At 40.6% G+C, this 14733-nt stretch overlaps 1 protein-coding gene across 12 annotated transcripts in view; it reads left to right on the top strand.

The window, feature by feature from the left end:
* The window catches only part of LOC132406296 (scaffold attachment factor B2-like), an 89607-nt gene that overhangs the window by 65548 nt on the left and 9326 nt on the right, over positions 1–14733 (top strand). For 6 of the 12 annotated variants that reach the window (XM_059991747.1, XM_059991746.1, XM_059991750.1 and 3 more), the window contains 3 exons: positions 2065–2174; positions 4714–4780; positions 5588–9017. In XM_059991747.1, coding sequence (XP_059847730.1) covers positions 2065–2174; positions 4714–4780; positions 5588–5876 — 466 coding nt within the window. In that variant the 3' untranslated portion in view covers positions 5877–9017. Of the gene's footprint in view, positions 1–2064; positions 2175–4713; positions 4781–5502; positions 5522–5587; positions 9018–9200; positions 9402–14733 lie in introns of those variants that run through there. The other 6 variants (XM_059991754.1, XM_059991748.1, XM_059991753.1 and 3 more) reach the window with 6 other exon arrangements.

Here is a 14733-nt window from a genome sequence, read left to right as displayed (position 1 = left end):
CAGCTTTCTGAATCTTCTCTGAATCCTCTTGCTAGCTTCCACATCCTTTTTATAAAGGAGGCAGACACAATATTCGAAGTGTGGTTTTATAGAGTTGCAACGTCACCTCACGACTCTTGAATGCAGTCCCCTGACTAGTGAAGACCAACGCATTATACAATTTCTTAACAACTCTATCAACTTGTACATTAACTTTCGGGGATCTATAGATGTGGACCCCAAAATCCCTCTGCTACACACTGCTAAGAATCCTGCCATTAACTGTTCTAATTCGTCCTTTAAAATGAATCATTTCACACTTCATACTTCTGTGGGTTGAACTCCATCTGCCGCTTCTCAGCCCAGCTCTGCATGTCAGAATCCCACTGTAACTTACAGTACCTTCCATACTATCCACACTACCATTAACCTTCATATCATCTGCAAACTTACTAACACGCCCTTCCACTTCCTCATCCAAGTCATTTGTAAAAATTGCAAAGAACAGGGATCCCAGAAAAGATTGCTGTGGAACACATTGGTCAGCAACCTCCAGGCAGAATATGGCCCATCTGAATCTACCCTCTGCCTTATGTGGGCAAACCAATTCTGAATCCACACAACCAAATTTCCTTGGATCTCATGCCTCCTGACTTACTGAATGAGCCTACCATGGGGAACCTTATCAAATGTCTTACTAGAATCCATGTACAACACATCTACTGCTCTACCTTCATCAATGTGCTTCGTCATATCTTCAAATAATTCAATCTGGCTCATGAGGCATGATTTGCCGCTCACAAAGCAAACTATTTCTCCAAATGCTCAGAAATCTTGTATCTAAGTCTTTTCTTCAACAATTTGCCCACCACAGGCAAAAGAAGACACGCTGGTCTATAATTCTTTACTCCCTACTCCCTTTTTTGAACAAAGGAACAACATTTGCTATTTTCCAGTCATCTGGTACTACTCTTGTGGCCTCTGAGGATGCAAAGATCATCTTCAAAGGCTCATCAATCTTTTCCCTTGCTTTCTGTAGTAACCTGGGGAATATCTCATCTGACCCCAGAGACATCAAAGAAAATGGTAAGAAGGCAGGTGTATGGGGTGAGTGGGATTCGAGATCCGCCATGATGGAATGGCAGAGCAGACTCGCTGGCCTAATTCTGCTCTTAAGTCTTATGTCTTATGCACTTATCTATCCTAATGTTTATCAAAGGTTCCAGCACATCCTCTTTCTTAACCTCAACTGGCATATCAGCCTATTTTACACTGTCCTCACAAATTTCAATGTCCCTCTCATTGGTGAATTTATCCATATTTGTGTCTATGTGCTGTTGCACTAATACTCTTTGTACATCAACTAGTTTCTACCCTTTTGAAATACTATTTTTCCTTCAAAAGTAAGTTGAGTAATGGTCGCTATTTCTGAGATTTTTCCTGACCAATTCTGTAATCAGTTCACAAAAAAGGGTGTATTGGGTAGGATGATCATTTTTTCCATGGATGGGGCATTGGATTACAGTGAGAACACTTGTTCTTTATAGTATTAGTGTATTGTACCACAATAAATTTACTCTGGCTCATAATGCCCTCTGGCTGTGTGTCCTTGGTGCTGCCCCAGTAGCAAAATGTTTCAATTCCCTAACATTACCTTTTTCATGTACATGCCTATATTTCATCTTCATGTTTTTCTTGGTTACCACGTTCGAGGAATAGCTTCTTGCCCTCTGCCTTCAGATTTCTGAATGGATATTGAACCCATAAACACTACCCCACTACTATTTTCTCTTTTTGCACGACTTATTTAACATTATATATATAGCAATTTACAGTTATTATCTATACTGCTGCCACTTAACAAATGACATATGCTGGTTATATTAAACCTGATTCTGATTTGTCTCTGTCAAATGAAAATATTGCTGCTTAATTTTCATTCTCAGAATGAGCAGATTTGAGTATATGAAACTCCATCAAAAGGGGCACTGTATTTGATGATTAACTGTCTTTCTTGCTTTTCTGATATACGTTAAACCTCTGCCCTCTACATTTTAATGCTTACTGAAGAATTTTTCCTTTCAGTTTCAATCGAGGTTGGAACAGTGATCGTAGTCGGAAAATGGACAGATTTCCTGATCATTCCTGGCAGGAAAGCATGGATGATGGAATGCTGTCAAGGAATCATTGGCAAGGTGAAACTCTACAACAGTCTTGTATTTCTGAACAATGTGAAGAAAGAAATTGTTTCTGGCCATTTCATTCCTCAAAGGCAACACTGGAGAATTATTGCTCATACTTAGCAGTAGTACTGACTTGAATATTGTCTGTATGGAGTTTATCAGTAGTCATTATCTTCCAGTGTAGTTTGTGTGAAATTTGCACATCTTCCTGTGACCTTGTGAGTTTCCCCGGTACTCTTGATTTCCTTCCACACACTAAGGACCTGCAGGTAAGTTAATTGGGTACAGGTTAACATAGTGGCTTGGCATTTAGGTCTGTCACTCCACAACTCTAAGGTTAATCCTGTCTATATGGCATTTTCAGACTATCTCTGAGGGTTTCTTCTGCTGCTTCTCTTTCTTTGTACATGTTAAAGATATGATGGTACATTTACTGCTTCTGGTTACTATTGAATGTAACATAAATGTGAAAAGAAAGGAAAGTTACTTGATTAAGAGACTCTTAGATAGATACATAGAGCTTAGAAGAATATAGGGCTATGTGGTAGGGTAATTCTAGGCAGTTTCTAGAGTAGGTTACATGGTTGGCTCAACCTTGTGGGCCGAAGGGCCTGTAATATGCTGTAGATTTCTATGTTCCATGAGCTGGAATTGAACCAGTGTTGCTGGTGCTGTAATAGTGTTATGCTAACTACTATGCTACTGCGTCACCCAAGATGTCCCTATTCAGAAACTTGACTGATGATGCCTTGACTTCTAGAGACCAACCCATTAAAACCTTCTTCACCATCCTGTCTACCTGCGTGGTCCCTAAGAACAAACTGTGCTTTTATACTCCCAAGTCCCTTGTCAGTGCCCTGCATTCACTATATAAATCCTACCCTGGTTTGAATGTCCAAAATGCAGCACCTCACACTTAAGTTGAAATCCATTTGGTATTCCTCAGCCCATCTCCCAAACAGATGATCTCTTTATATATAATTCACTCTAACTGCTTCATTATCAATAAGGCCGTCTAATTTAGTAACATCAACAAACTTGCTAATTGTGCCAAGTACATTCACATCCAGATCATTTACATAGAAAACAAATAGCATCAGAGGTCCCAACATGGATCCCTGGGGCACACCACGAGCCACAGGACTCTTCTTGAAGAATCAACTTCAACCTTCACCCTCTGTTTCCTATCATTGAGCCAATTCTGAATCCACTTTGCTCGCTCCTCCTGAATCCCATGCAACCTGATCTTCAAAATCAGCTTGCCAATATGGAACCTTATCTATAACCTTATTAAAATCCATATGGACATACCTTCATCTGTCTCCCTAGTTACCTTTTTGAAAACCTCCAAAAGATGCATTGGACATGATCTCCCATGCACACACTGATTCTTCCTGATTAGGCCTTGGCTAGCCAAGTGATTGTCAATGTTGTCCCTCAGAATTCCTTCCAGTAACTCTTGACAACTAAAGTTACCAGCCTGTAGTACCCTGGTCTATCCTTGTTAGTCTTCTTAACAACATTAGTCACCCTCCAGTCGTCTGGAACTTCAGTGACTAACGACAAAGCAAATAGCTCTACAAGGGGCTTTGTGGTTTCTTCCTTGGCCTCCCATAAAGTCCAAGGGTGCACTTGGTCAAGTCTTGGGGTTTTGCCCATCTTAATAAGTTTCAAGGCTGCAGATACCTTCTTCTTCATAATATGTATGTGTTCCAAGTCCTCACTACTTACTACCTTCATATATGTAAAATGTAGAATAGCAGTTACTTGTAATTGTAAATAAATGCAGCTAGTGTTAATCAATTTAGAATGCATCACAAAATTGAAAGGTTTTTTGGAACTGATCCCACTTGGAGTTTTTTTTATTCATTTGGATGTATATTCAGGTATCTCAATGTATATGCCAGTATATACAGAAGTAAAATGCAGCAATTTTACATGCATGAACTTCTTTCAGCTGTCCTCATTTATATCTCTATAAACAATATTTTGGAAGTCCTTTGTCACTAACAGTTTCCATTTCTTGACCCTATGTGCCTTATTTTCATTATATCCTGTCCCTTTATATCTTAATCCACTACAAGGAAATCTTGGGTTCTTTTCCTTTTTTATTGGTGGTTCAGATGTCCAAACATTTAAAGCCCCTGTCTGAACCCTGTCTGAACATGTTCACATATTGTTCAATTCCTTTTGACTCCATTCATTTTCCTCAAATAGAGTGTCTATTTACAGACACCTGTTTAGGTCCTAAGTATACTTGTCTCTTTGGGATATGTGGAACCTCGTTTGTTTTAGCCCCACTCAGATCTCCTGTCTCAATTTTCTCTAGTACATTCACTACTGCTGTGGTACTCCATGTTCTTACCATGGACTGGAAAGCTTCTAACATGCAGTTCTTTCTCATAATGTTGATTTATTTCTGTAACCTCTTGCCTCCACCTCATTTAATTCAAATTTATTTTGTGATTCATTTTTTTTATGTTCATAAAGTGTTTCCATGTTGATTGAAACCTGAGTATGAAGATTACTCACTAATGTACTGCTGTTGTAGGTGATAACCGGGACACGACTGGCCAGTCTGGAACAAGTTACACTATGCATAGAGGAGGACAGCGGAAGTAAGTAGCAGAAAAAGTCTCTTGGCATTACTTCAGAGAATGTGGACTATCAACATTAAAAAAAATTGTCTATTGTATTTGTGGAATTTTACTTGATAAAATATCTATCCATGTACTTCATTCATAAACGAAAGCACAATTGTTAGCCGATTTAACCTTTCCATCTGTCATTTGATGTTAATATTCTATTAGTAGGTTTTGTGCCAGAGTGGTAATGGAGGTTGTATTTTACCTTGTGTTTTATTTGACTGATCTTTTCCATAGTTTTATTGTGAATTAATAGAGCTCTTATCACTATCATGCTATGTCTATATCAACTTTCAGAGAAAAATAAATATAAATCTCAATATAAATGGTAAACAAGATAATTTGACTTCCTATGTTCTCCTGATCCCCAATAAGGACTAGGTTTGCTTGCAGAGATGTAATAACATCTTCTGCAGCTGCTAATATCGGCATTCCTGAAATATTTCTGATTGTTATACATGTCATCATAGGTCAAGCAGAACATTGGAGAAAGACAGCACACTTTTCACTTCCCAGGAGATTTCAGTCATTTTGCTTATCCTTTCTGTCCTTGTCCTAATTGTCCTAGATATGACCCATTCTAGCTTTTCTCTTCATGTTCTGTATCTCAGAGTTCTCTCTTAAGCTTTCAGGTCAATCCTGATCGTACTAGTCCAGTTTGAAGTAGTCAAACTCTTCTTTGCATTTGTTTTTAGATAGGATTCATTACTCTCTACATATACAGACCCTGTTACACCAAGCTCCCTAATACTCTGCTACTGCTCTTGACTTCTCTACCAGAAAACACCAGGAGTGGTTTGATGAGAACGACCATGAGATCCAGGAGCTAATTAGTCGGAAACGTAAGGCCTTCTTAGAATGGAAACTTGATCACACTTCTATTGGAAAAAAGCAGCTTTACAGGCACTTGAAGGCTGAGGTCCAACAAAAAACACGTGATCTAAAGAACAAGTGGTTGGTGGAGAAATCGTGGGAGATCCAGCAACTGGCTGTATGTCATGATGCAAGTCGATTCTTTAGCACATCAAGACCACTTATAGTTCAAACATCCTCTGGCCTACCACTCTGAGAGCTAACAACAGAAAAATTATAGAGGACAGGAAGGCAGTTAGCACCCATTGGAAGGATTACTTCAAAGGCTTCTCAACTGAGACTCTGTCTTGGCTCCATTTCACAGTGCAATATTAAATTCAGACTCACCACCTTCAGACCAATAAAAGGGTGAAAAAGCCATACTATGTGTCATCTTGAAAGTACCACAGGCATAGCCTCAAGATGATATGCCCTGCTGAAGTTTTCTACAAAAATAGTAGAAGTACTTAACACTGATTTACAGCAACATCTCCCATATTTGTGAAGAGACACCAGATGCTGTAATTGCGACCTTCTTCAGGAAAAGAGACACTTGATTGTGGACCTTATAGAAGTGTCTCTCAGCTGTATGCTGCAGGGAAGTCATTACCAAGCTGCTGGAAGAGCCTCCCAAATTTCCAAAGTTCAAAGTAAATTTTATTATTAAAGTGCAAATACAACCCAGAGATTCATTTTCCTGTGGGCATACTCAGCAAATCTATAGAATAGTGACTATAACAGGATCAATGAAAAATCATCTAGAATGCAGAAGACAACAAACGGCAGCTGCAAATATAAATAAGTAGCAATAATAATGAGAACCTGAGATAACAGGATAAAAGAGTCCTTAAAGTGAGATCACTGGTTGTGGGAACATCTCGATGTGAGTGAGTGTAGTTATCCCCTTTGTTCAACAGCCTAATGGTTGAGGGTATTAACTGTTCTTGAACCCGGTGGTGTGAGTCTTGAGGCACCTGTACCTTCTACTTGATGGCAGCAGCGAGAAAAGAGGATGGGTGGTGGGGATCTCTGATGATGCTGCTTTCCTACTACAACGTTTCATGTAGATGTGCTCAATGGTTGGGAGGGCTTTACCCATGATGTACTGGAACAAATCCACTACCTTTTGTAGGATTTTCCATTCAAAGTCATTGGTGTTTCCATACCAAGCCGTGATGCAGCCAGGCAATACACTCTCCACTACACAGCTATAGAAGTTTGTCAAGGTTTTAGATGTCGTGCTGGATAACCGCAGACTCTTAAGGAAGTAGAGGCGCTTCTGTGCTTTCTTTGCAATTGCACTTACATGTTGGGTCCAGGAGAAATAGTAACTCGCAGGAATTTAAAGTTGCTAACCCTCTCCACCTCTAATCCTCCATTAAGGACTGGGTTGTGGACCTCTGGTTTCCCTCTCTGGAAGTCTAAATTCAATCCCTTGGTCTTGCTAACATTGAGAGAGAGGTTATTGTTATGACACCACTCAGCCAAATTTTGAATCTCCCTCCTGTATGCTGATCATCACCACCTTTGATTTGACCCAAAACTGTGGTGGTTTGGAGCTGTTCTTAGCCCCACAGTCACAGTCTACAGTGAGTAGAGCAGGGGGGCTAAGTCCTGTGGTGTACCTGTGCTGATGGAGATCATGGAGGAGATGTTGTTATCAGTCTCAAACTGACTGGGGTCTCTTGATCCAATTACACAGGAGGTATTTAGGCCAAGGTCTTGGAGATTGATTAGTTTTGTGGGGATGATGATATTAAATGCTGAGCTGTAATCGATAAAGAGCATCCTAAATGTATGCATCTTTGCTGTCTAGATGTTCCAGGGTTGAGTTAAGAGCCAATAAGATGACATCTGCTGTAGACCAGTTGCTTTGATAGGTAAGTTGGAGTGGATCCAAGTCGCCTCTCAGGCAGGAGCTGGTAATGTTTCACCAGCCTCTCAAGGCACTTCATGTCTGTGTATGCAAGTACAACTGGGTGATAAAGGCCCAATAGGAATGATCACCATGTGACAACACCAGGAACATATGCAAGGAATGATAGCAGTCACCTTACCAGCCAACTCTGACCCCACTAAAGTCTTCATCTGTCAACTGAAAGGAGCTGTGAAGAATGCTTCCTAAGTTTGGCTGTCCTCAGAAATCTGGTTCAATTATGCATTTTACTGTTACCTTTGAGGTAAGCCACAATTCTACCAAACAATCCACAGGTCAAATCTCAGATCTGACTGGTGTTGGCCAAGGTGTGTCATCACCCTCAACATTTATTAAACTTCCTTGCTGCAGGGTTCCATCTCACCACCAGCAAACTTCCTTCTGAACTGGAGCTGATCTGTAGAATGAATGTGAAATTGTTAAATTTCCTTGACTTTGACAGCAGTGCCAAGGTTGACTTTTGGAGACTGGTCATTAGACCAGTTACAGCTCACTCAAGGTATTTACTCATATGAAGCTTCCTCAGAACCAGCCTCTGTCAATAAAGGCTAACAACAAAGGCCCTACAAAGTATGATTACTTTCAAATCTTGATTACCAGATCTTACTGAAGGCAGACATCAGTGATAAAGTTCATCTCTGCTTCCAGTGCACAACTGCAGCCTTCAGTTCTTGGAGAAAAGGTATTGGCAGAAAAAGACAAACTTAGCACAAAAACTCATGATTCACCAGGTAGTGATGATTACATGGTTGAGAGACTTGGACTACCATAGCAAGCACCTCAAGATATACGAGGTATCACCAACACCATGTCTGCAAGATCTTATAGATGAAGTGAACCAACATTCCTCTCCTAGGCCACCTGTTCACTGTTCTCTGCAGACCCTCTAATTACACTCAGCTCATTCCAATGACAGATCATATTGTTGATGCAGGAAATCAAGAAAAATAGCAGAAGTTGTGTATGAAACCCAGTCCTCCTCAATACCTCATTAAATACTTCCTGCCTCAACTATTGTGGTGCCTGTAACCTCATCAGCCCTTCTCAGAACCCACAGAACATGTAATCATGTACTCAACATTGAGGGGTTGTATAAGATGGTGATCCAGAATCTGTTCACACCAAGCTCCCCCATACATTCTCCAACTACGTTTAAACTCCATATCCTCCCAGTAATCCATTGAGATAGAAAAATGCTGGGCTAAAGTACATATGTGAGACTAAACTAGTGGAGACAATTCACCAGCATGAGGCTAGAGTTTTGTGTAACTGCAGGAATGAATAAGAATCCATATTGTTATGGGTGAAAGTATATAATTATTGTACTACTGGGATCACATTACTCACTGCATAGAAATTATACATTGTATTGTTCAGCTATGCATGGTCTGTAAACTGGAAATAAATCAAATGTTAGCTTCAGTTCTGAGTTCTGGTTTAATTTAGAAATGGCTCCAAGAACCAGATATGGTGACAGTTGTCTATCTGGTAAAATTCCTTGCCACTTGAATACCGTGAATGTTGAATTTGAAAATTTCAAAAATAAATAATGAGTACAGAGTGAAAGCAAGGTGTCTACAATGACTATACAATTCATGCTTTCAGGCAGGCTGGTGTCATTGAGGCATTCAGAAAATTCAAGGATTTGTGGAAGGTACAAGCGGAGAGAAGGTCAGCTCCATCCTTTATGGGTGACAGGGAAAAGGATATTTTGAACAGCAGGGAATTCAGAAGGAAAAATCCTAACAAGATCTTTGAAAATGTCAGCACCGAGCTATAACAAATCAAATTGCCAGATTCACAGATGTAAGTTCTAAAGTCTAAGTAAAAATGTTGATATTTCCTTTAAAAGGCTTAGAATGACATCAAATGTGTACAAGAAAACTGATGAAATGCATTTTGGCTAATTCTGTTGGACTCAGGTAACCCAAACATCCAGCAAGTGTTGATGAGAAAGTCTGTAATGATAACAGTCTGTAATAAGAGCCAGAACACAAAACCACAAATAAACAGATGAAAACTTATCCCCTGGGAAAGGAAGTTGGATGATGCAGTTTAACAAAAAATGATACAAGAATTAAAGTCTAGAATGAAAGGTAGAGCCGTAGGCAATCATGAGTTCACAGAATGGGAAAAACTGCACTGCATCATGCTGTAGATTGAGGAAAGCTCTATGAGTGGGAGAGCTCTGCTAATGGAAGTCAAAAATGGCCAAAAGAAAAGCAAAGGGGAGAACAGAAAAAAATAACATCCATAATCACTTATAGAGGTTGGGATTCTACCTGCATGCACTGACTGAATGTAAAGAACAGGAATCTAAATTCAAGTTATTTGAGTTTCATTCCGGTGAAATTAAATCTACACCTTCATCCAGATTAGCAAATTGACAGCAGTCAACCTGCAGCTGAAACAGGACACGGAATGCAATTTATTTACTATTTGAGTTATATAAAGAAACCTTCCCAAAATATCTGATAGATGGTAGGCTTCCAAAGGAAAATGGCTTGAAACAAAGCGTGGTTTAAATTACGAAAGAGTTGCAACAGTCTCTCCATGATTCTCTTGTCCATTCATCCTTCGCCACTAATCTTCCTTCTGGCACTTATCCCTGCAAGCAGAAGTGCTATACCTGCCTATTCATCTCCTCCCTCAAATCTACTCAGGGCCTCAAACCATCCTTCTGGGTGTGGAAGTATTTCACCTGCAAATCTGTTGGGGTTGTCTGCTGTATCCAGTATTCTTGATGCAGCCTCTTCTCCATTGATGAACCCAGACTTGGACTGGGGCCCACTTTGATGAGCACCTTCGCTCCATCTGCAACAAGCAGGATTTCTTGGTTAAATGCCAACCATTTTAATTCCAATCTCCATTTTCATTCGCACATGTTGGTCCACAGTCTCCTCTACTGTCCATCTGGATAGCCTCAATTTCTTTAACGCAGTAATTTGTCATCCTCCTCTTTCCCTTTTCTTACATTCCCTATTTTAATTCTCTCTTACCTCTTCTTTACTCCTCGCTTGCTTATCACTTCCTTCTGGTGCTCCTCCGTCTTCCCTTTCTGACATTGACATGGTCTACTGTCCTCTCCTATCAAATTCTTTCTTCAGCCATTTACCTTTACCATGTATCACCTCCCAGCTTCTCACTTCATCCCTCTACCCATCAAGTTTTACTTATCACTTTCTAGCTTGTACTCCTACCCCTCCCTCCATTTTCTTACCTCCCCCTCCTTTTCTTTCCAGTCCTGATGAATGGTCTCTGCCCAAAATGCAACTTCTATTCCTTTCCATATATGTTGCCTGATCTGCAATATTCCAATATTGCAAAGTTGAAATATTCCAAAGTTCCTCCAATATTTTGTATGTGCTACTGTGGGAAAGAATAGAACTATGTGTTCAATGACATGCAGGAGTTATTCTAAGAAATTTTGAAGAGCTGTGGTTGTTTCAGTCAGATGGAATAATAGCACTATGATTAAGATGTGGGCCTAGCTGCCAAATTTATAAGGTAAAAAGAGTAGTAAAAATCTATCCATTCTTATCTTGAATATACTTGGTGACTGAACATTCACTGCATGTCCACAGCCTCAATGGCAAAATAATTCCAAAGGTGTACTGGGTGAAGAAATTTTTCCTCATCTCTATCATGAAGGACTGTTCCAGGTACCCCCAGCTAGAAAAATATAAAATCTATATCTACCCTGTCAAGGCACATAAAAATTAATCTGGAAACTTGAACTGGAATTTAAATTCAAGTTATTAATTATGGATTTTTGAAAAATTTAGCAATGGTGAATGAGAAACTATTCAACTGCTGGGGTAGAAATTCAATCTATTTAATTAATGTAATTAATAGAAGGAAATCTGCTCTTGAATCCGACTCTTAACTGCCTCTGAGGTTCAGAGGATATGAGGTAAGGAGACATCCACTTCACATGAGTGAGAAAAAACAAAAATCTTATGCAATGAAAGCAACATGTTAAGCAAGAAGAAAATAGTTACAGAAATGGACCAGGCCCTTCACACCAGTTCTCCCTGCTAATGGCTCATCTGCCTCAGGCTTCAACTCCTGTGCCAGTTCTCCATACCTAATTTGGTAATTTTTCTACTACTCATCTACTTCTTAAACCCTCGGTGATCTAGCCCCTGCATTACCCAGGCAGAGAACTACCTCCAATAAACAGCAGAATTCTGCTGAAATAGCTGGATGCTTTGAAAGTTTTGTGTTTTTTTTTTGTTGATTTTGTTGATATTTCTTGATCCCCTTCTGAAACTAATCATCTACCCCGCCGCTAAGTCACTCCTTCTCACCGCTCTCCCTCCCACCCTGTTAGCAAGTCTGCACCCCCTGTGGTATAACAATTGATCTTAAGGGAAGTGGGGGTGTGAGCATATAATCACTCAAATTATTGAAGGTGTGTAGTCCATTGTAATCTCTGTTGATATGCCCAGGCACTCTGATCTCTTCCCATGTGCCAGGATATGCTAATCCAAAGGTTTGTGGCTATGTTACTTGCCCCATGTGTGGATGAATGGGATGAGAATCCAAGCAGTTGATGGGGATGTAAGAGGAAACAATGATTTGAAGTGGCAATGGTTGGTATGGATGATGAGTTATGGGGTCCCTTTCTGTGCTTTGTAACCATGACTCAGATATCACAGTGCCTCTGAAGAAATGCCCAGATCCAGAAAGACTTGAGTTTATCACGAAATCAAGTCAATATTGGTGGAGATCAAAGTTTACAATAAAACTTGATGCCAGAATGTGAAACATAAGGGGGATCTCTACTGTGTGACTCATTTTGCTGATACAAAAACCAATCTGAAACAGCTTCAGAAAGAAACAGATGAAACTTAGGAAGGTGAATGCAGACAAATGAATCATCCCAATCAGGGTGTCTGCTCTTCAATTGGTTTATACATTGGAAGTGTTAAGCCAAGCCCAAGAAAACTTGCAGTTGTACAGAAATTTTGAGGAGCTTTGTAGGATGAGTTTTGACTTCTTGCAGCAAATCATGCAGTAAATTTGAAAGAAGAGTGCTGGTGTTTACAGTCCCATGAGATGAGTTTAAACAAACCTTTGCATCACAGGTGGCTGTTTGCCAATGGGTTTATATCTATTCCCAACAAAATCTGCTCCCATCAGAACGTACCCACCAATCTCATTCTCCGGCATTTCATGTGGTGGTATGCAATTTTACAAAGGTTGCCATTTTACAAGTTACTAGCTCTCTACTAACACAGGGCTGTCCTAGTACAGCCTGGCATGTGAATCACATTTGAAACCGTGGCACTTCCATCACTGGAAACAATATGCCCCAATTTAGAGTGCTATTAGGAATTGCACCCATGGGACAGAAAATTCATTGTAGAGAGAGTTCACTAAATCAGCCTTCCTCAACCTTTTTTGCCCTGGAAGAACCCTTGAAATAATTTTCAGGTCTTAGGGAACCTCTGCATAAAAATTATGTCTATAGTTTACAAAGGTTGCCATTTTACAGGTTACTAGCTCTCTACTAACATTCCTGGATACTCCTATTCCTGGATTTTAGTGCTTTAAAAGGGATAGAGAGGGGGGAAAAGGGGAGGAGGGGTGGCATTACTGGTCAGGGATACTATTACAGCTGCAGAAAAGGTGGGTAATGTAGCAGGATCCTCTTTTGAGTCAGTATGGGTGGAAGTCAGGAACAGAAAGGGAGCAGTTACTCTACTGGGGGTATTCTATAGGCCCCCTGGTAGCAGCAGAGATACCGAGGAGCAGATTGGGAGGCAGATTTTGGAAAGGCGCAAAAATAACAGGGTTGATATCATGGGTGACTTTAACTTCCCTAATATTGATTAGCACTTGATTAGTTCCAAGGGTTTAGATGGGGCAGAGTTTGTTAAGTGCGTCCAGGATGGATTCCTGTCACAGTATGTTGACAGGCCGACTAGGGGGAATGCCATACTAGATCTAGTATTAGGTAACGAACCGGGTCATGTCACAGATCTGTCAGTGGGTGAGCATCTGGGGGACAGTGATCACCGCTCCCTGACCTTTAGCATTATCATGGAAAAGGATAGAATCAGAGAGGACAGGAAAATTTTTAATTGGGGAGGGGCAAATTATGAGGCTATAAGGCTAGAACTTGCGGGTGTGAATTGGGATGATGCTTTTGCAGGGAAATGTACTATGGACATGTGGTCGATGTTTAAGGATCTCTTGCAGGATGTTAGGAATAAATTTGTCCCGGTGAGAAAGATAAAGAATGTTAGGGTGAAGGAACCATGGGTGACAAGTGAAGTGGAAAATTTAGTCAGGTGGAAGAAGCCAGCATACATGAGGCTTAAGGAAGCAAGGATCAGATGGGTCTGTTGAGGAATATAGGGTAGCAAGAAAGGAGCTTAAGAAGGGGCTGAGAAGAGCAAGAAGGGGGCATGAGAAGGCCTTGGCGAGTAGGGTAAAGGAAAACCCCAAGGCATTCTTCAATTATGTGAAGAACAAAAGGATGACAGGAGTAAAGGTAGGACCGATTAGAGATAAAAGTGGGAAGATGTGCCTGGAGGCTGTGGAAGTAAGCAAGGTCCTCAATGAATACTTCTCTTCGGTATTCACCACTGAGAGGGAACTTGATGATGGGGAGGACAATATGAGTGAGGTTGATTCCTAGATCATGTTGATATTAAGGGAGGAGAGGTGTTGGAGTTGTTAAAATACGTTAGGACGGATAAGTCCCCGGGGCCTGATGGAATATTCCCCAGGCTGCTCCACGCGGCAAGGGAAGAGATTGCTGAACCTCTGGCTAGGATCTTTATGTCCTCGTTGTTCATGGGAATGGTACCGGAGAACTGGAGGGAGGCGAATGTTGTCCCCTTGTTCAAAAAAGGTAGTAAGGATAGTCCAGGTAATTATAGACCAGTGAGCCTTACGTCTATGGTGGGAAAGCTGTTGGAAAATATTCTTAGAGATAGGATCTATGGGCGTATAGAGAATCATGGTCTGATCAGGGACAGTCAGCATGTCTTTGTGAAGGGCAGATTGTGACTAACAAGCCTGATAAAGTTCTTTGAGGAGGTGACCAGGCATATAGATGAGGGTAGTGCAGTGGATGTGATCTACATGGATTTTAGTAAGGCATTTGACAGGTTCGACACGGTAG

The sequence above is a fragment of the Hypanus sabinus genome, chromosome 16 (assembly GCF_030144855.1).
Source record: "Hypanus sabinus isolate sHypSab1 chromosome 16, sHypSab1.hap1, whole genome shotgun sequence".
In the NCBI taxonomy this organism is placed as follows: domain Eukaryota; kingdom Metazoa; phylum Chordata; class Chondrichthyes; order Myliobatiformes; family Dasyatidae; genus Hypanus; species Hypanus sabinus.
Note: the sequence above shows the minus strand (reverse complement) of the source record. Positions and strands in the feature narration are given on the sequence as shown.